Source organism: Seriola aureovittata, chromosome 14 (assembly GCF_021018895.1).
Source record: "Seriola aureovittata isolate HTS-2021-v1 ecotype China chromosome 14, ASM2101889v1, whole genome shotgun sequence".
Classification (NCBI taxonomy): domain Eukaryota; kingdom Metazoa; phylum Chordata; class Actinopteri; order Carangiformes; family Carangidae; genus Seriola; species Seriola aureovittata.
Window position 1 is genome coordinate 9626671 of NC_079377.1, and position 19625 is coordinate 9646295.

Below are 19625 nucleotides of genomic sequence, written 5' to 3' on the forward strand. Positions count from 1 at the left end.
ATGATGGTCTGTTGAAACTGCATATTAGTCTGAAAATTCCAAGTTTATAAAGCAGCAATAGAAAATTAGAAGGCTATAATCATTTCCTTACAATCTTATTAAGTATTTAAGCATTGGACAAATTAAAATGTTGACCTAATGACAGCACTTGAATGAATTTGAAATTGAAATTCATCAACATCTGTTCCAAATTTCATAACACAGTAGTTGTTGAGACGTTTCACTAAATGCCTCATGGTGGCGCTAGAGGAAAAGTACAGAAATCACCAACAATGATTAGGCTTCAGCCTCTGGGAACAATGAAAGCTTAGTCCAATCCACTTAGTAGTCATTGCGATATGTCTGGACCAACAATACCATCCATATGTCACTCCGCCAGCAGGGAGAAAGAAAAACGAACCTACCAGTATCCTTCAACCTGATACTGTAACACTTTCCACAGCAGTGAAATTACCAAAACCAACGCGGTAAACATGGTAAATATAACTGGAAAGTTTAGTCAAAAGTCCAAACTCTGAAAACTCTCTTATGATGAAATTTAGAAGAAAGTTGAACAAAAGAGAGAAGTGAGGAAACTATTAAAAAATAAAGAACTACACATACTGTACAACTTCCCTCTACACAGCGTGGTTATGCAGAAGTGTAATAAAGTGCTGATTGAATCTGCCTGTGCCGTAGAGACTTGCAGCCAGGAGGCCTAACAGTGTCTTATTTCCAGGGGTAATCACAAAAGAAGAATGGCATGTTCCACCTCATTTATTCTTACAGCCTTGAGGATTAATGCTTCCATTGCTTCAATTACATATAAGCAATAAAAACTGCAAGCATGAGGTTAGTTTGGGCAGCTTCTAAATGAAAAGGGCCAAGCTTTAGACGTTTCCTGGCCTCTTCTGGTGAGTAAGTAATGAGCTAAATGAGAACATAGTCACTCTACTGGCACAGTGTCGCTGAGGGGTCTCTGTCTGTTCTCAGGTAAATCCTAAGTGTGCAAACCCAGCCGTCGCCTCCAAGGTAAGGATGCTACTACACGACACTGCTACAGATTAATCAGATTGGTTTAAAGCTGCTGGAGATTACATCATTGGTTGTATTTTATTGCCCTTTAAATCAGGAAAGATGAGAGAAAGACTACATAGATATGTAAAAGTATCATAAACCCCGACCACACTGTTTCTCAGCATGTTTTGCTGGAATAGTTTGGGGTAGTTTACGGTCATGTGTGGGGAGATGGAGGGAGGAGGATGTGAGGACTGCTCAGGCTGAAACAATGGGAGGATGGTCGTGTTACTGGATTTAGGGAGAAGAAGGTCAGGGGATCAAGGTGAGAAAGAGACATGACAATATGACGTATACAGATAAGAGGTGCCTATTAAAGACGGACCTCTCCTAAAGATGAACCAGAAGAGCTACACAGATACACACCTTACACATACGCACTGAGCTAGGATTTATCTTTCATCCAACTGTGAAAAAACATATCATGATTTTTCTGGTGATCTCAGGACTGCTGCAGGAGATCCTTGCGGTTGCAGGTGAAGGTGAGTGTAACATTTCTCATGTTGTTTACACCCAAAACAAGCAGGTATCTCCTGCACTAAGATTCAGATTTACATTACTGTTCAGCAATGAGTCTGTATCTTATCTGTGTTTATGGTGATTTTTTGTTTGTTGTTATTGTACTTTAGATGAAAGGATAAAACAGCCATATTATTCTTACTCTCAACAAATCCCATGAAAAGACCAAACCATTAATGTCTTTGGTTAATCAGTTTACTGCAATTTTCAAGAAAAAAGGCCTAATAATTTCCTAAAATAGCTGGGCACTGTAGTTTTTTGCAAATGTCACTTATGACGAATAGTGCAATTCTTGGGGACTATTTTGCCTTGCGGATTAATACACATTTGGTTGAGTATTTACGGCAGCAAGATAAGTAGCCTATGTGGGATTGAAAATAAACTGCAACGCCCATGTTCATCTTATGAATTAACATATCAGCCAGTGCAACGGTGTGTCTCACTGATGTGTTTTAATGGTGTCTGGACAATCATGGGGGTCTGTGGCACAGAATTTTAAGATACCTATATTAGACTCTAGATAAACAGGAAGTACTTGTTTGTAGAATCACTTCATTGTTGGTTCTGTTGTTTCCATAGGATTCATTAAAGATAAGAAAAGAATATCGCCAGCTTTATTCTTTAACATAAAATATTTATTATGAGGAACAATAAGGTTGGACGTTGTTAAGTGTGGGTCTTCATTTTCATCTGTATAGATAACATGCAGGAGGCTGACTCGGGTCAGGTGCAGCTCCACGTTCCCTTAATGGCCATATTAAGTTATTTGAGCCCCATTTGGAAGATTTAACGCTTCCATTAACATACAACTGCATGAGTCAGCTCCGTCCTCTGCCCCCTCTGTGCTGCTCGAGCTGGAACACAGTCGGTCAGTGGTACGTCTCAGGCCCCATGCACAGGCCATGGATTGATCCTCCTCCTTTAACCGTAGCCGCAGGTTGTGACAAGATGGACAGTCCATTAGTGGATGGGGGGAGAAAATTATGTGTGTGGTGACATCATTTATGGTCACAAAATGAGTCCCTACTCACATTTTCATTGCTTCCAAGAGCCAAAGTGCAGTCTTTTAATTTTTCTTACCATACCTTGGAGTGCATTGTTGTGTGTGTTGTGTGTAATCATGTCTACTTGTGATATCAGTTATGAGGAGAGGAACGGTTATTGTCAACCTTGGCCTCTGTTAGATGTCACGCAGAAAATGATTTTCATTCAAGATATGGACGGGAAAGCGTTAACATGGATATTTTATGTAGAGCAATCCAGCTAAATGGAAAGCCCGCTGCACTGGTCATAGTGGTATCCAGTAAGGTGTGGTGTGCTGGTTGTCCTCTGTCATGTTTCCTGGCTCTGACCTGTCACTGAAGATGCTTTACTGCTGAGCTGATCAACCTCCTGCTGTTTCTTCATCACTGCTGATACTCAGTGATTAACACTTACTGTCACTCTCACCCACTTTGCCCACTCCCATCATCCCTCATGTCTTCTTCCTTTCTATTTGTTTTACATCTACCTCTTAATTACACTGTTGAGAGGGCATGATGAGGGGAGAGACTATTGATTGTGTTGCTGCACTTTGTTTACTCTGCTCGTTCAGTTGTTCTCCTGATTCGGCACAACCGGCTGCAGTGAGAAGAAGAGTTGCCACTGACAGAACTCGTTGGATAAAGGGCCTTTTGTGGATGGCTTGTTGACTTTTAGTTCAATTAAAATTGACTCTGTTTTACAGTTTATCTTGAAGGTTTGCTTCATGGTAGCACATTTGCTCCAGTGACCAGTATAGATACAATCCAATGAACTAGGTTAAAGATTTTGTGCTTGTTTATGGACTGAGAAGACATTTGGACCTTTCACAAAGTAACAATTGGTATCACCTTGAATCAACATCACTGCTAAAGGGTCATTTCACTAAAATGACCCTTTAGCATTTTCTCACATCTAGTGGTATCTTGACATGCAGATAATTTTGGTTGCAGTGATTTCTGATTTCTCTGAAGAAGACCAATGGCAGAGATGTCTGGATTATTGCTATATTTAATAAAAGGGTTTCACCTCTATTATATTGATTGATTGACTGTGGAGGCTGAAATCTGAAAACCTGGAATGATAAAAGAAAACCTGTCCGCATGGCTGCATAGAGGATAGAGGAAGCATAAAGGAAGTCAGCTATAATTCATATGTTTTCTTCTTTGATTGCAGTTCCCCTTTGTCAGTGATAGAGAAATAATTGAAAAAAGTAAAGTAAAAGTAAAGTCTTAATCTGAAAAATAAGTGATAGTTACTGACTTTGACTGCCCTCTCAGAACCTATTCAAAGTCTTGTTCATTTTATCATCCCACCCACATGCCTCAGCCCTGGACCCGTGCTCTGCCTACATCAGCCTGAATGAACCCTGGAGGAACACAGAGTACCATGTCAACCAGACGTCCGGTGTGCCCCTGTGCGACAGCCACATGTCTGGAGAATGGTACCGCTTCACTGGCATGGCCGGGGATGCCATGCCAACCTTCTGCGTCTCTGAGAATCACTGTGGCACCCACGCTCCTATCTGGCTCAACGGCAGCCACCCTCAGCCCCATGAAGGCATCGTCAGCCTGCCTGTGTGTGCCAGCTTCAATGACAACTGCTGCCACTGGAACGCCAGCATAGATGTGAAGGCCTGCGCTGGGGGATACTTTGTCTACCGCCTGCCAAGACCCTCAGTCTGCTTCCATGTTTACTGTGGCCGTGAGTGAGCATGTCTGATATGTAAAAAGTCTATTTAAAAAAAAAAAAAATCCTATAACTGATTTACTTTTCATTTCCGTCTCTGTTGTTGTGTTAATATGTCCACGTGCATGTACGTTGCACAGATTTCTATGATATCTGTGATGAGATGGACTGCAAAGGCCCCAGATGTCCTGAGTCTGACTGTCACTGTGGACCTGGAACTGTGCTGGGACCAGACGGACAAACATGCCTGGGTGAGACAGACACAGAGGGAGGAAGAGAGGGGACAGATAAGTCATGCGACAGACAAAGATAAGAAAGGGAACGTGGAAGCCGGATAGGCTGGAAATGGTTTCTGGAAAACAATATCAAGCCAACACAGTCAGACTGGATTTGTTTTGACAAATACAGTCATATTTCTGGAGACATGTTTTTATGCTATTCTTAGTCAAACATCCATTATTTACTTGACTTAGAGGGATATTCAAAATATGGTGCAAGACAACAAAAGCCAATAGAATGAAGCCGTTTGTTTCTTTCCTCAGAAATTTTAACATTTTTTTTTTTTTACTTGCGCCATAATCATTCATGTGAGGGTTTATTTTCTAGAGTGCAAAAATTCAAAACAGTAAGTTTGACGAAAATGAATTTGATTAGTTACTCATTATTATTTTGTCACTGAATATCAGGACGATGAAATCATCATCGCAGTTCATCATCTAACCACATGCATGCGAACGGGAAGGTGCTTTCACTGTACCTTTTCTGTAGCTTTCAGCTGCATCTCATAGTCTTCATCAGCATCAGCATCATTTGGTTAAGTTTGTAAGTTGGTAAGTTTTCATACCCCTCCTACCTATCCATAACTATTTTAATCATTTTCACATTACTTTAACGTCTTTCCAAGGTACCTTACTAGTTTTCACACTAGTGAATCGCAGCACTGTGTGGTGTTATAGCTGACTAAATATGTGGATATTTATAGTTTTAAAATCAAATCATACATTCTGTTCCATTATTTACTCCATAAGCTTTACATGTACCCCTTACAACTGCAGAAACATTGCTCTAGTGCACCACGACTCTGTGACTGCTGCTCTGGCCATATGATCTCATTTCTATAACTATATTCTGAGTGCTGTTGACAGGAGGAAACACAATTGTGTCTTGTATTTGCTGACTTCACTCAAGGTGGCTGTGTGTGTGTGTGTGTGTGTGTGTGTGTGTGTGTGTGTGTGTGTGCGTGTGTGTGTGTGTGGTATACTGCATGGTACACCTAATGATAGGTGACAGGCATGCAGTAGGAACCTAGCCAGCTTGAAAACTGCCATTATCTCATTATTCACTCATCAACCAAATCTGCCTTTCCCTGTCTCAGAAATGACTTCCCCATTTCTCCATCCTCACTCCCTCTCTTTCCTCACTCTCTTGCACGCTCACTTTTGTCTCTCCTTTTATTTCATCCATCATCATTTCTTTACCAGTCCCTTCTTTATTATAAACTTAGATTTAAAGTCCTTTAAAGTTGATTTATCGTCCTCCTCGGCGAAGCTCTAAGTGAATTGCCTCGAGGTAATAACTCCACCCTTCTGCTACTCAGTCGATTAAAACAAGACTCGTCTGATAATAATGTCTGACCCAGGTGTGCTGTGTATCCCATGTTCAGATGTGAATGAGTGTGAGAAGGCCAACGGTGGCTGTGCAGAGGTGTGTGTTAACACCAAAGGCTCCAGGCGCTGTGAGTGTGGGCCGGGCCGCGTGCTGGATGAGGATGGGCACAACTGCAGAGGTATATCTATATATACATATATATATATATGACGCACCAGTCCGGAGTGTTGTCCACATGGTGTTCTCCATCTTTTCCTTTTCTCTGTGTTGCCTCATGCAGAGATAGCAGGCTGTCACGCTAACAATGGAGGCTGCAGCCATGGCTGCTCCTCGCTGCTGGACTCCTATCAGTGCCACTGCCCAAGAGGGCTGGAGCTGGGAGAGGATAAACGAACATGTCAGGGTGTGTATGTGTATGTGTGTATGTGTGTGAGATAAGGGTAGATACTGAGGATAGATAATCAATCAGACAGCAAGGCAAACTGACACTTAGGTGCATGCTTGCATTAATCTGAAAAGATGCTCTAGATAGAAGAGATATGATAAAAATGTGTTTCTTCAGACCATAAAGATCCTCAATCATAGTAGCAGTAGATAACAGGACTGGCCAGCTCTTTCCTACAGACCTTTTGGATGGGAAATGAGACAATACTGGTGAAAATAATGTGTTACTTTCAGTCCATTTACCAGTGCCAACAGTCAAAATTTCAAATATGTTCAGTATACTGTCACATAAAACAAAAAAAGCAGCAAATATTCACAATTGAGAAGCTGGAACCAGTAGATATTTGGCATATTTGCTTGAAAAGCTGCTTTAATAATGAATCGATTATAAAAACTGGTGCTAGTCAGTTTTTATTTTGATCAACTGTTCAATGAAATGACAAATAATTTCATCTTTTTTCAAATTGCAGTAATGGAAAACAGAGAAAAGCAGAAAAGCACCAAATGCCAGAGGCTGGAACTGATAAACCTAGTCCCTCGAAAAAAAGGACAATATTGACAAACTTAAATTCTTACATTATTTAGCCAAGTGTCAGGCAACAGATGTTGTTTTTTAAAAAAATGTTTATATTGTGTTCAAGAATATTACCCACTCTTTCTTTACTGCCTCTCCACCTTGCTTTTACTGTTATTTTCCACGTGCTCAGCCTCCATACAGATTGTGTGGTAAATATATATCTAATCACACAGCTGTGGGATGTTTTTCTGCTGTTATGCTGTTTCTATACTGTTTAGAGCCATTTTTCTTTCCTGCAGTGCCAGTCCAGTGTGACTCCAGCTCTATTACAGTGTCAGTTCCTAAGGACCTTGTAGGAGGACTGGAGCTCTTCCTGTCCAACTCGTCTTGTCGAGGCGTCTCCAATGGCACACACATCAACCTCAACTTCAGCCTCAAAACCTGCGGCACAGTGGTGGAGGTCAGAGTTACTGAGTTGAACATTTTTAGACTGAATGTGCGCAGGGTTTAGTCTCTGCGATGAGCGATTGGGGAAATAATATTACTATATTAAAGTTGTGTGAGGTTGTCACTGAAAAAGCCATTAAAGTAAAGTAAATGTTGACCCTCAGGTAACAGATGACAAGATTGTGGGAACCAACCTGGTGACAGGTCTCCCCAGGAGCAGCCCAGGTAGCAGCAGAGACTTGATAGTCCGCACCAGCAAGTTAGTGCTCCCAGTCACCTGTGAGTTCCCCAGGGAATACCACGTGTCAGACGGATACCAGGCGAGTCTGCGCAGCTCAGCCCTGGAGCTGGCGGGCCACAGTGAGGGAGTGTTCCCCTTCTTCCTGGAGCTCTTCAAGAACGCAGAGTTCTCAGAGCCGTACCGCACCCCGCCCCAGCTCCGCCTGCAGGACTCCCTGTTCTTCGGGGTGGAGCCCAAGGAGAGAGTGGAGGGCCTCTCTGCACTGGTGGAGAGCTGCTTCGCCACACCAGGCCCCAAAGCTGACCAGGCCCTCAAGTATTACCTCATCAAACACGGGTGAATAGTTTGCAGGTCTTATCAGTTTTAAAGCCACATCTTGTGCTACTTGACACACCACACTTGAACCAGAGAACTGAACACACTTTTTAAATGAATAGGTTTCTGTTTCTTTCTTCTTTTGGCAAATGATGTGATACAATAGAAACTAAAGCTACACTCAGTTCATCTACTACAGATTTTTTTAATAAATAGATTTAATGCACTGTGGTTGACCAAAAAGAAAAAAAAAATGCTAGTATGCTAGTCATGCAAATAGATTTAGTTTTATTTGGCCTGGTTTTAAAATACCTGTCTCTGGTATTTCTGGTAGTAATGGTACAATGGTAGTAACAGGAATTTAGTTTGGGACTCACAGCGCTGTCATTTTCATTGAAGAATAAAATCACTAGTAATGTGTTTATACTGCTAGTCTATTCACAGAACACACTGTCATCGGTTTTCACAGTGACATTTTCTTTTTATTGGAAGTTGTTTCAATATAAGTCCTTAACAGTGAACAAACACAAATATGATACGGGGAAACTATTTCTGGAGCCAGGTGGTTAATACATTTTTCAAATATAATTTTTTACATCATTTTTTATAACCCGAGCAAATAAAAACAAAACTGCGTGGTACTGTACTACCATAAGTGAGAAGGAAACTGCTTTTTTGTAATTTGGGTGAACTTACCCTTTAAAGAGCCTTGTTCATGCACTCAAAACTGCTGAATTCTGTCCTTTTAATATTTTATCATTTATACCAGAGCTGCATTTAGTCCAGCAACAGTAAGAGTTCTTATAATAAATGTTAGCTGGATCAGACCCAGCTGCTGTGTTTCCACGGCATCAGCTGCTTGACAGTTATAGGACAGAAAATCTCCAGTCCTTCAAAGAAATGTCAAATGAAAAATGCCACTGGCCTCGCGCTCTGATCAATGTGGAAAGAAAACAAGAATGTTTTAGGTCAAAAAATCGAAACACAGAACAGCCTTATTTTCTGGGGAACACTCCCTTTTGGCAAACCATTTCTTCACTGAATCCAGAGTAAGAGTCCTTGTTGCTGCTCTGTGGACACCAACAGAGCAGGGGCTATAATCTATTTTCACGATTTCCTATTAAAAATACAGCGGCGTTTCCGGGCCTTGGGGCAACTAAACTTGACGAATTAGCTTGTTAGAAATAGATATGGATCACCGAATACTGTGTCAAGATATCGCCTGCACTTATGACTCTATTTCCCCTGTTTCACTTCCTATTCAGGTGCATCTCTGACGAAGCAGTGACACAGTACTCATCGAAGGACCAGCTCTCGAAGCACTACCAGGTCCCTGTGTTCAAGTTCATTGGCAAGGACAATCAAGTGAGTAAAAGAAGCATGCTGGGAGCCAGCTGGTGAGTGTGTGTGTGTGTGTAGCACTATAATGTAAAGACTGTATTCATGTGAATTAGCAGTGTCCTATGATGTTGATCTTCTCTATCTCTGCTTAAAATAGTTTTGTTTCCTCTGTTTACAGCAAGTGTTCCTCCACTGCCAGGTGTTAGTATGCGGGGCAGGAGACTCCCGCTGTGCTCAGCGTTGTCGAGGGCGTGTGCGACGCGAGGCTCGGACGAGTGAACCTCAGGAGCAGCACATACTAAGTGGAGGCCCCATCTTCATCCTGCCTTAGTTATGATGCAAATATAGAGCCAGAAAAAAAAAACCCCACTGAGAATAGGCCAGCAGCACAAGCCAGGATCACATTTACATTTTTCTTTATTTGGTATTTAAAATAGCAAACAAATGCAGGTATACACACACGGAGTAGTACATTGCGCTGTCCCACATATACACATATACATGCAGTTGTAGAGTAAACACACTCCTCTTTTTGCCAGTGCCAGTGTCTCTCGCTTTGCTGTAGATCAGTTGAATTCTGGTTAATGGATCCAAGTCTGTGCCACTTTGCCTGGCAGCACAATTTACTGACATTAAAGTGAATGACATTTCTATTAGAAATCATTCGGTGGGGCCACAGTTCATTTGTAACAACTACAGTATGAAGGATGTTTTTCTAGGTCACACTTTGAGGCATTTCTCAGGCTTGATTACAGCTTAAAGATTTAGTGGATTTATAAAAGTGGTTTATATTTCACACCATCATTGACTTGAAAAATACATGTGCAACATCCATAAATGTATTCTGACTCATTTGCTCAGTATAATCAATGGCTGTGGAACATGTCACACACTACAGTGTGGTGGGAAAGAGATATCAGTGTGCTGTGCCCGGAAATTATGCACTCGCTTCATCACTCTGACAATTAAACTAGAATTAATCATGTCAGTTAAACTACAATTAGTCATGCATTTATTCATAAAAAAAACAAATAACTTACATCAAACGTTAACAGTAGATATAATAGGCATTACATTTTACAATACACCGGCTTAAGGTTTGAACAGACTAGTTTGATAAATGTTAAATACCAGAACACAATGAACCGTGTGCGCAACAATGATTATCTTGTGTCTTTGTATCTAGAGAAAATTAATCCAACTACAATATCCTTCCCATCAGGCACTTTGTTTGGAGTCATAAAAATAATTTATGGTAATGGAGTCACGGAGGCCTTGAAATGGCCTAAAAATGAAATGAACTATGGAGAGTATAACATGCATGAGCAAGATTCTGCAAGACTCTGAGAGTCCTATTCAGATATTGAATATTTGTTAGTAATGCCAACGAATAAAAAAGCTAAGAAACTGTTCATTTGCGTTCCCCATTTATGTCGCAGGGTCTGAATCTTGAGAGCGCTCTTGTGACGTATTTCCTCTTCGACAAAAAAGCCTATAAATATACAGTGTAATCTGTGAAAATACCCATGACCCTCTTATTTGTGTGTGAAAGTGTCCAGGAGTTGTCCACTGTGCTCTGTGTCACAGCTCATCCTTCTCCTCTCCCTCGCAGACGCACGCTGCCCTCTGGCTGTTCATGTAAGGCCTGCATCCCAGAGTCCACACTGTGTTGTAGAGAGCGTCTGCCATCGACTCACAGGCTAAGAAGAGAAGACAGAGAGAGAGAGAGAGGAGCGAGGCAGAGCTACTTATCATTTATTCTTTTTGATAACTCACAAGTATGTGAGATGTTCCTGCTGGTGGTCGTATTCATGCCATCCTATATATTTCAGTACACAGCCAAGAATAGGGGAAAAGTAACTTTTCGCAAATATCTCACCTTGTACCTTTGACCCAAAGCCCAGGCTCTTCTTGAAGTCAGAGCAGATGTCATGCAGACAGGAGCGAAAGTTGGAGTCACAGTCGTACTTGCTTGTGCCGCAAGTGTCATAGCACACGTCAAGCTGGTTGCAGCACTCTGTCATCGCAGGGATCCCCAGGTCCATCTGTCAAAAAAAAAAAGAGAATTGTGTTGTGTCAGTGCAGTTTATACTTAAACAGACGATAGTGTTATCGTTGTGGTTAGCGTCATTATATGGAGCTTAGTGATGAACAATAGTTCTGGGCTGTTGGTGCTATGAACAGGCCACCTACAGCGGCATTCACCTGGAATCCCACCAGAGAGGAGCTGCAGCCGTTGGGCTCAGGGAGCTGGTAGCCCGGACGAGGCTGAGGAGCTTCTCCTGAGAAAACAAACAAAAAAAAGGTTCCATTTAATTCTTGAATTAACATGGAGGTACATTATCAAAGTGATGTCATCATGTGCTCCCAGTCAAGGATTCATATCTCTTGTTCTTGTGTGTGTCATGTCACAGATAACATGTAACATCTGTTCTGATTGTGTAACTGTAGGTAAAGCACATCTACCTCCCAGACTGATAAACAGATTGTATTCAGGTTTCAGTATCAGCAGCCTTAGGGCCATGTGCGTAATCTCACTTCAAGACATAAGTGCCTGATAAAGTGACAGCAGTAGAATTTATTGAATTTGAGAGTTAAAGCGTGCTTAGCAAGCAAACACATACTAACAGAAGGAATATTGGATGTGAACAGCATAATAGTGATTTGAAAACACCCCTACAACAACTCGATCTAGCTGTGTGTGGGCCATTCCCACCTCCTGGACACCAAAGATTTGATGTTCTCAGTAATTTAACAGTAAGTTAATTCAAGAGATTCACTCTTACCATATCTGCAGCGGTACTGACACACACCATCGCGACCCCCCGCCAGCTCCACCAGGGAGTCAAAGTATCCGTGCATAGTCTGGAAACTATTTCTAATTGAGTTAAGGCTCCAACTGTTATTATCTTCATTAGCCAAGGGTTTGTCCAGGGACTGGGTTGTCTCAACTGGTCTGATCTCATTCCCCTCTTCCTCCTCCTCAGAAGAAAGTCGCTTCTGGGTGACAGCCTCTTCAGCAAGGGCTTCCATAGCAGGGATGTCTCTGGCAGGCCTATCACTGTCTGTCCCTGGTTCTTCAGCCGTAGCACCATCGGCCACACGGACATCCACTTCATGTTTGTCAGCTGCTGGGTTATCCACTGCAAGTATTTCAGCTAATACTTTGTCACCAAAAAGGGTATTAGCCACAGGCTCCTCAGCTTCAGGTGAATCACCTACATGGTCACCTTTAGCTGCATCTACGGCGACAGCTGCAACAACACCATCAGTAAGAGCAGCTGAGTTCACAGCATGGGCCTCCACCTCCTCCTCTGTTGCTTGAGCCTGGTAGTGGCCTAAAGTGGCACACATGCCCGAGGACACACAGAGGAGGAGCAGGACCACTGTCCGAAGCAGCATGGTGTTGAACTGGCGACAATCCAAGCAGAGGAAGCTCTCCACAAGGCGAGGTGTTGTTAACAGGGTGAGAAGGGCTTAGACAGTGAGGGACAAAAACACACTGTGTTCCTACTGGCTCTGTCAGCCAGAAAGCAGACTTTGACCTCTGATTAAGTTCTAGCAGACAGCAAGGCACTCTCTCATGATGGGGGCAAAAGTCACCCTCATATCAATCCAAAGAAATCAAATTTAATTCCTCTAATCTTCTTATTCTCTGTGATTCTTGAGCACATTAAATGAGTCATTTCAATACAGTTTTATCTACAAAGCTATAATCGGATTTTTATGACTCAAAAGTCACATGTAACTTGAGCCTAGAGGAAAACCCTCTTCCTATTCACTTTAACACTCGCCACATCGAATGCTGACATTTCAGCCTGTGACCTTTATCAAGATATCACAAACTTCAAACGATCTTCACTGTGTTTAGATAAAGGTCACACATTGGCACTTCAGCGCTGAACAAGTACAGAGACAAACGAAGCATTATCCTATTCATTTGGCATGAGGTTTTTTTCAAAGTAAGTCCTTGTGCAGCCTTCAGTATGTACCACACAGAGCACTTATCTCATATGGGTCTGCTGCCCTCTTGTGGTTGAGCAGTAATGTGCTTCCAATGCTGTGGAAATTGATTTTTTTAGTGATCCTGACCAACAACTGAGGTCTGTTTTACTCCTACTTGTGAATCATGTTATGGGATTTCAGGTTTTTTTTTTTTTTTTTTAATCCTATGCCATAATCATTACGCACAAATTAATAGTGACTGCTATACAGGACATAACGTCCTCCAGCTATAAATGAGAGAAGGGCTTGTTATCCTCCTGATCTTCTTCATATTAACAAATACTAATTGGATTGCCCTGGGCCACTAATACAACATATGTGAAGTGTCAAATTCACTGCTGTTCTTTAGCTGCAGGGGGACTGGAAACTGTGAAATCTGACATCTTCTAATATGAAACACCACATATGCATGTGAGCACTGTGCCTGAAGCACTTTCATAATTTAAGGCCTGAGAATGTTGATGGTTATGCAACAAAAGTAAATGGAAATGTTCACTGCTAACAGCAGAACAAACTAACTAAATGAAATTACTCACAGCTGTGTTTAAGTTCAGTTTTGAGGTATATGTTCTAGTTGTAAGTGAATATTTTCATCAGAGGCAAACTTTTTACTCCAGAGTTTTAATTTGACAGCTATGGTACTAGTAATTTAATACTAGTATAATAATAGGCCACAAAACACACGGTCATCTTTTAAACTAGAATACATTGCTGCAGATTAAATCGTACCGTATATAAAGTAGCTAATATTAACTTCACATCAATTGACTACAACATCAAAATACAGCTAAAATGCTGCATCAGTAACAACTGTTTGAATGCAGGACTTGTAATGGACTATTTTTACATTGTGTTACTGATGTTGGCGGCGATTTTAACATATGATCTACACTGCTACCTCTGTTAAAGAGACCTTCTCTATACTAAACTTAAGGGGCTATGACTAGGACATGGTAATCTCACAATTAAGTTGTTGCTGTTTGTCAAAGATGTGACTCTTTTAAATACTTGTCCTTTCATTTTATTGCACATTATCGAGCACATACTATCTGACTTTGAAACAGCCATCTCGAGTAATGAGTCTCTGGTTTACTCGTTGATGAAGCTATTCACTCTCTGTCTGCAGATCGCACCGTATTTCCTCCCACAATGTCCTAGTGGTAAAAACAGAGGAGAGCAGCAGTAAGTAAGAAAGAGTCACTTTTTTCCTATAAACTATAGCAAAGTCCTCTGATCAGTTGTGAAATACTACAAGTGCAATATTACATGTACCGTCTTGTGGTCTTGTTCAATTTCTCTCTGTTCAGCACCATGTTGATTTTGTTTTCCAGATTCTTAAGGGAAAAGATAAGGAGTACAAAACATGACCCTCTGTCACGTAGCAGGACAAGCATTTAAAATCTGTAATACTTTCACAAAAATGATGATATGGCAGGAAAAAGGTCAAACTCCCATGCCTTGTTGGTGGTCTTCAGACGCTCATTTGAGGCTATCAGTCTTACTGTCTCTGCCTGGAAGCAAACAGAAAAACAAGTTAAATAAAAACTGCAGCCATATGCAGTTTAAGCTACCACCAATCACACATCCTGCTTTAACTTTATTTCTGAAAGAGAACAAAGGCTCAGTGTGATGTAAATGTCACGCTGTGCTGTTCATAAACTTGTGTGGAATGGGGCAAAAAATAGGGGAAGATAAGCAGTTCATCCCCCAGCACCTTCAGGTCTTTAATGCGTCTTTCAATGGCAGTGGTTGTAACAGTGGACACCAGCTTCTCCTTAATCTCTTCTTCTAGCTGTTGGATCTCCCTCCACATGTTCAACACCTGAAGCCTCTTGAATTGGACACTGTCGGTGTGGCCGATGGCAGTCCCGCTGTCCTGCAGCCCTGACAGAGATACATCTGTTCAAACAGGAGACGGGAGACAAGGAGACGAGCATGAATGCACTGTAGTGACTAATGATGTATCTGAAGATCCAAGAAAAGGTGAGTCGGGGGCAACTGGACTTGGTTGTAGATACATGAAGACGTTTCACCTCTTATCCAAGAGGCTTCTTCTGTTCTGTACTTGTACATTCACACCCCTGGAGGCATCATAAAGTCACAGCTGACTCACCGATACTACAAAACTCTCTTTATGCCTGTTGGCATGACAAAGTGATTATTTGTTCAGTCTGTCCACAGACTGAACAAATGTGCTGCTGCCCTGCAGGATAGTACAGCAAATGCTTAGATGTGGTTTACCAATGATCAGATATACCAATGTAGTCTTGAGACTTACTCTTCATGTCACTGTCCTCTGGGCCTGTGATAGCTGGAACATTCTGTAATTCATTTTGGACTCTAAGGTTAAAAAAGAACAAATAATGCTTAATAAGAACACAATGTATAATTATATAATTTTTTTGGGAGACAGATGCTTGCAGTACCGTTTATTCTCCTTTAGAGCTCTTCTGGCCTCCTGCTCCAGCCTGCAAACCTCTTCTTCAGCATCTTCCACCTCCATTTCCCTTAGTTTGCCAATGCTGAGATCTTCAAGGGAAGTATTCTGTGACTGTAACACAACAACAACAACAACAACATATTAACACTTTTATTGTTTCCCACATATGCAAAACATGCAAAAGAGGAACTCTTGAGAAGACATTATTACTATCCATTCTGAGTTCCGTTCCTAAAATTTCCATGAGAATGAATGACAGGCCCTGCGATAAGTGTTACCTTTAATCCAATGATGTCATGACTAATATTATCCTTTTAGAAGATACTATTTGCTGTCTTTCATAAACAGCCATTACGCTGTGCTTGCAGTCAGTCAGCTGACACATACAGAAAGGAATCAATGTCTCTGACAGCAATTGAGGCCAGAAAGTCACATCCATGTCTCAGGTCTTCTTCTGCTCATTATTATCTAAATCCATATTGATTACATTACATGCCGTTTGCTTTACCATGTCAGGTAGAGGTGACTGGGAAGCCATCATGTGGTTGACGTACAAATCATAATCAGTCTGGAAGACACAAAAGACATTTATCACCAACATGACTGCAGGGTACAGATGTTGTGAATAAAGTGTTAACAAATAATACAGTTTTTCCATGTTGCTATAATATTTTAGCATTAAAATTATTAAAATTATTAAATTAAATGTACATTGTATGTTTGTGTCCTCATAAAGAATAATCAAAAGTGCTAATTTCTGTAGTTTTATCCTGTCAAACAATAACAAGATTGTGGCTGCAGGATAATTTGATCCTCACAGTCTACTCATAACAGCAAACTGTTTCATTTAATTTCAGTTTTGTTCATATGCAAAGTGCACAAACAAAACTTGCATGACCCTAAGATATTTCTTATGAATGAGCAGTAATGGAACCATTGCCCTCTGATGACCTGCTTCCTGACGTATCATGACCAGGGTCCAGTGGTTGCTCTACTTCCGCTTGCTACACGAGGGATTCACTCTCTCTTGGCTCTAATACGTCTGACGGCACATGCTAAAAATGTGCTAGTGGGTACAGAGGAAATGGAAAAACCTTAATTTCCCTCAGGATGCGTCCAAATACTGGCGAGCTTTCACATACATCATCAAAGACGTCACTGAACACCGCAAGGCGGTCTCTGCTGGGCCAGTTCTGCACTGACAGCTTCTTCAGCTCCTGGATGTGACAGGAACACACACGCAGTGTTAGCAAGTGAAGATGTGCGTAAGAGTCTGTGCGTGTCTTTATTCATGCACCTTCTGCAAGAGTGTTGAGAAGGCATTTCAGAATTACCATCTTTGAAAAAAATTACATTTTAGTAAGTCTGAAAATTAAAAAAAAAAAAAGGTGCAATTATAAAACTAGTTATGTGATGTCATGGTTTGTGTGACCAGCCTCACCTTTTCTAGTTTCCTCTCATGCTTTTCAGCAACATTTATTCTCGCCCAGGGGTTGTGCTTGGCTGTGAATTGCCTACCTAACCACTGATTTGTCTTTAGTTGGTCTTCATTATTCAGTCCTTTCTGGCCAGAAAGGCTTGAGCAAAATTGCTGTTTCCCGTCAGCATCAGATGAAAGGTTAACTTTCTTCTGGGAAAAAGCTCTCGGCTGGAAAGGCAAAGAGTTTGATGAACAATGAACCATCTTAGGTAAACTTATAACACCACTTCTGTCTGCATGTGATGAGTGATCAGTAGCCTGGTCTTGTCTTGACTCAGAGACTTCAGATGCTTCTAAAGCAGCGCTGGCGGTGAACTCAGAGGGAGACTCTTTCATTGCTTTCTTCTTTACATAGGTAAGTGCCTTTGTTTGTCTCTGCTGGAGTGTCAGAGGGTTTGGGGTTTCTTCTTGGCTCTGAGACATTTTCCAGAAAGACTGCTTTGTGTCCATCTTAGGCTGACCCTGATCCAGACTGTGGGGCCCCAGATGACCTGAGGAGTAGGTCAGGATATCAGCCTTCTGACCAGCTTCAGCAGCCAGAAGCAGTCTGCGGATGTCGCTCCCAAAGCACCCAGGGTTTTGCTTACCGCTGCTGGACATGGCTACAAGGGCACAACACATATTATTATGAAATTTGTTAAAAGACACATGAGTGATACTGTCAAATATACTCAGCTCACCTCAAGTACAAGACATTTCCTATATTAGACCATGCACCAGACCTGGGGTGTTACCATTACATAAAATATTACATTTCTATGAACTGCATTTACTGATATATAGCTTTTATCCAAAACAATTACATGACATGGTGGGTAAGAATGAAATGATGGATATGAAAAAAAAAAAAAAAAAAAAAAAACCCAAAAACTACTACTACTATTTTTAACTTATTATAGTAAGGATAAAAAGACATTTTATTGTAAAGCATAAAAAGTCATAGTATAGTATGGTGTAAATATCATAGTATAATAAGGCATAAATACCATAGTATAGTAAGGCATAAAACGTCATACTATAGTAAGGCATAAAAGCCATCGTTTAGTAAGGTATAAAAAAAGTAATGGTTTAGTAAGGCATAAATACCATAGGATAGTATGTAAAAAAAACGCCATAGTGTAGCAAGGCATAAAAAGGTCATAGTATAGTAAGGCATAAAAATGCCATAGTATATTAAAGCATAAAAGTCACCGTATAGTAACTAAAGTATACTAAGGCATTCAAATGTTAAAAAGAAAAAGAAAAAGAAAAAAGAAAATAGTACAGTGAGGCATAAAAACCTCATATATATTAATTCATATTTGTGAATCCAATGCTCAAACCAAATTAGGAGGGCTTCCACAATCGTGACGCATTAAGCCAAGTGCTTAAGATATTTTCTTTTACGTGACTTAAATATTTTGTTAATACGCACCTGAAGCACGTGAGCAAAGAAGACACACAGAAACTCAAAATAATAACCTCACCTGTTTGGTAATTGTACTTTAGTGCGGAATCATGACAGAAAACAAACTTTCTTCATGTCCACAACAGTCTTGGTTGCCAGGAGACTGAAACGCGTAATGCTTGCGTTGCGTTCAGTGTCTTGTTAATAATCGTACCCATGAGATTTCAGGTGCAAGATCTCATTTGTACCCAAGGAGGTAAATAAGTGGTGTTAAAAATATGTTGCATAGAGACGTGATAGCCTACATTGTGCTGCGCAGGTTTAAGAAAGCAGGTTTACAGAAAGGCATGCCTTGAACAAAATCAGGGATTAGTTTGTTAATCTCCCAGCTAACTCACATGTAAAACAGTTGTGGCCAATTCATAAAATGATTTAAATGATGAAAGTACATTTTTGTGTGGCTTAATTAATTGAAAGATTGAATGATTCAGTCCTTGATTCAGATTTTATTTTGAAATCCAAATTTTAGTCGTGTGTTTTATCACTAACTGATAAACTACTGGTTTCATTTCACTGTTTTACTTCCTTTTTCTTGGAAACTGAATGCCAAATCCCAGTTCATTTGAGCCTACCCCTTCCTCTGTATTTTGCTGCCGTATGTTGATCATTATGCATTGAAAGACAAAAAAAAATGGAGCTGATCTCAACTACTTGGAGAATAAAACACTGAATCACTCACCAGGGTTGATCATTATTATTGCCACTTCTTAATTCTTCTTTCTATGGAACTACCAGTCAGCAAGTCAGCACACTCATCATTGTTTCTGTTGATGATGTCAATCTGAGTTCATCTGATCAGGGTAACTCCAGTTTTTGTTTGCTTAAACCTTAAAAAGGTTTTAGCTCATTATCAGAATTGTCATGTTATACGATGAACCCATCTAGATATTTGCAAGTTATTTGACTTTACTGGGCATGGGATCCAGAAACAACACAATGTAACAGGTTTGAAAAATGGTTTCTAACACTGCAAATGTGCCATATAAATTTTTTAACATGGAAAACAATAGACTCCAGCAAATACCGCTTGTTTCCCCATGTTTTCTCAGTTTGTGA

General features: G+C 40.8%; 3 protein-coding genes and 1 long non-coding RNA gene across 6 annotated transcripts; 2 read left to right on the forward strand and 2 right to left on the reverse strand.

Moving 5' to 3' along the window:
* Positions 1-826: 826 nt before the first annotated feature.
* oit3 (oncoprotein induced transcript 3) lies at positions 827-10609 on the forward strand. The gene is made up of 10 exons (XM_056396035.1): positions 827-831; positions 1402-1538; positions 3925-4299; positions 4425-4535; positions 5948-6070; positions 6173-6295; positions 7153-7313; positions 7465-7877; positions 9122-9221; positions 9376-10609. The coding sequence occupies exons 1-10, from the start codon at positions 827-829 to the stop codon at positions 9526-9528; spliced, it is 1701 nt and encodes a 566-aa protein (XP_056252010.1). The 3' UTR covers positions 9529-10609.
* On the reverse strand, positions 9597-14075 carry pla2g12b (phospholipase A2, group XIIB). 2 transcript variants are annotated; one of them, XM_056396374.1, is made up of 4 exons: positions 11984-14075; positions 11403-11479; positions 11077-11242; positions 9597-10897 (listed from the first exon to the last, which is right to left on the reverse strand). In XM_056396374.1, the coding sequence occupies exons 1-4, from the start codon at positions 12597-12599 to the stop codon at positions 10779-10781; spliced, it is 978 nt and encodes a 325-aa protein (XP_056252349.1). In that variant the 5' UTR covers positions 12600-14075; the 3' UTR covers positions 9597-10778. The 2 variants fall into 2 exon arrangements, with proteins under 2 accessions (XP_056252349.1, XP_056252348.1); XM_056396373.1 differs by having other exon boundaries at positions 11391-11479.
* A 132-nt stretch (positions 14076-14207) lies between these two features.
* LOC130181892 (uncharacterized protein C6orf118-like) lies at positions 14208-19238 on the reverse strand. Of its 2 annotated transcripts, none has more exons than XM_056396372.1 (10): positions 18589-19238; positions 17084-17724; positions 16785-16859; positions 16151-16210; positions 15629-15753; positions 15481-15542; positions 14917-15101; positions 14660-14713; positions 14475-14536; positions 14208-14356 (listed from the first exon to the last, which is right to left on the reverse strand). In XM_056396372.1, the coding sequence occupies exons 2-10, from the start codon at positions 17720-17722 to the stop codon at positions 14308-14310; spliced, it is 1311 nt and encodes a 436-aa protein (XP_056252347.1). In that variant the 5' UTR covers positions 17723-17724; positions 18589-19238; the 3' UTR covers positions 14208-14307. The 2 variants fall into 2 exon arrangements, with proteins under 2 accessions (XP_056252347.1, XP_056252346.1); XM_056396371.1 differs by having other exon boundaries at positions 16737-16859.
* Positions 14328-17705, forward strand: LOC130181894 (uncharacterized). Its single transcript, XR_008829640.1, has 4 exons — positions 14328-14384; positions 14995-15185; positions 17401-17477; positions 17578-17705. It is a non-coding gene; the product is annotated as an uncharacterized LOC130181894 (long non-coding RNA).
* Positions 19239-19625: the final 387 nt, after the last annotated feature.

Coding starts and splice junctions, on each gene's coding strand:
- oit3 (XM_056396035.1), top strand. Junction 4,536..5,947: donor AGACGGACAAACATGCCTGG/GTGAGACAGACA, acceptor TCCCATGTTCAG/ATGTGAATGAGTGTGAGAAG. Junction 6,296..7,152: donor GGATAAACGAACATGTCAGG/GTGTGTATGTGT, acceptor TCTTTCCTGCAG/TGCCAGTCCAGTGTGACTCC.
- pla2g12b (XM_056396373.1), bottom strand. CDS start 12,599: ATGCTGCTTCGGACAGTGGTCCTGCTCCTCCTCTGTGTGTCCTCGGGC. Junction 11,243..11,390: donor GATTCCAGGTGAATGCCGCT/GTAGGTGGCCTG, acceptor TTTTTTTGACAG/ATGGACCTGGGGATCCCTGC. Junction 10,898..11,076: donor CTTTGGGTCAAAGGTACAAG/GTGAGATATTTG, acceptor TTCTCTTCTTAG/CCTGTGAGTCGATGGCAGAC.
- LOC130181892 (XM_056396371.1), bottom strand. CDS start 17,722: ATGTCCAGCAGCGGTAAGCAAAACCCTGGGTGCTTTGGGAGCGACATC. Junction 15,102..15,480: donor AGAGGACAGTGACATGAAGA/GTAAGTCTCAAG, acceptor CTGTTTGAACAG/ATGTATCTCTGTCAGGGCTG. Junction 14,537..14,659: donor GTCTGAAGACCACCAACAAG/GCATGGGAGTTT, acceptor TTTTCCCTTAAG/AATCTGGAAAACAAAATCAA.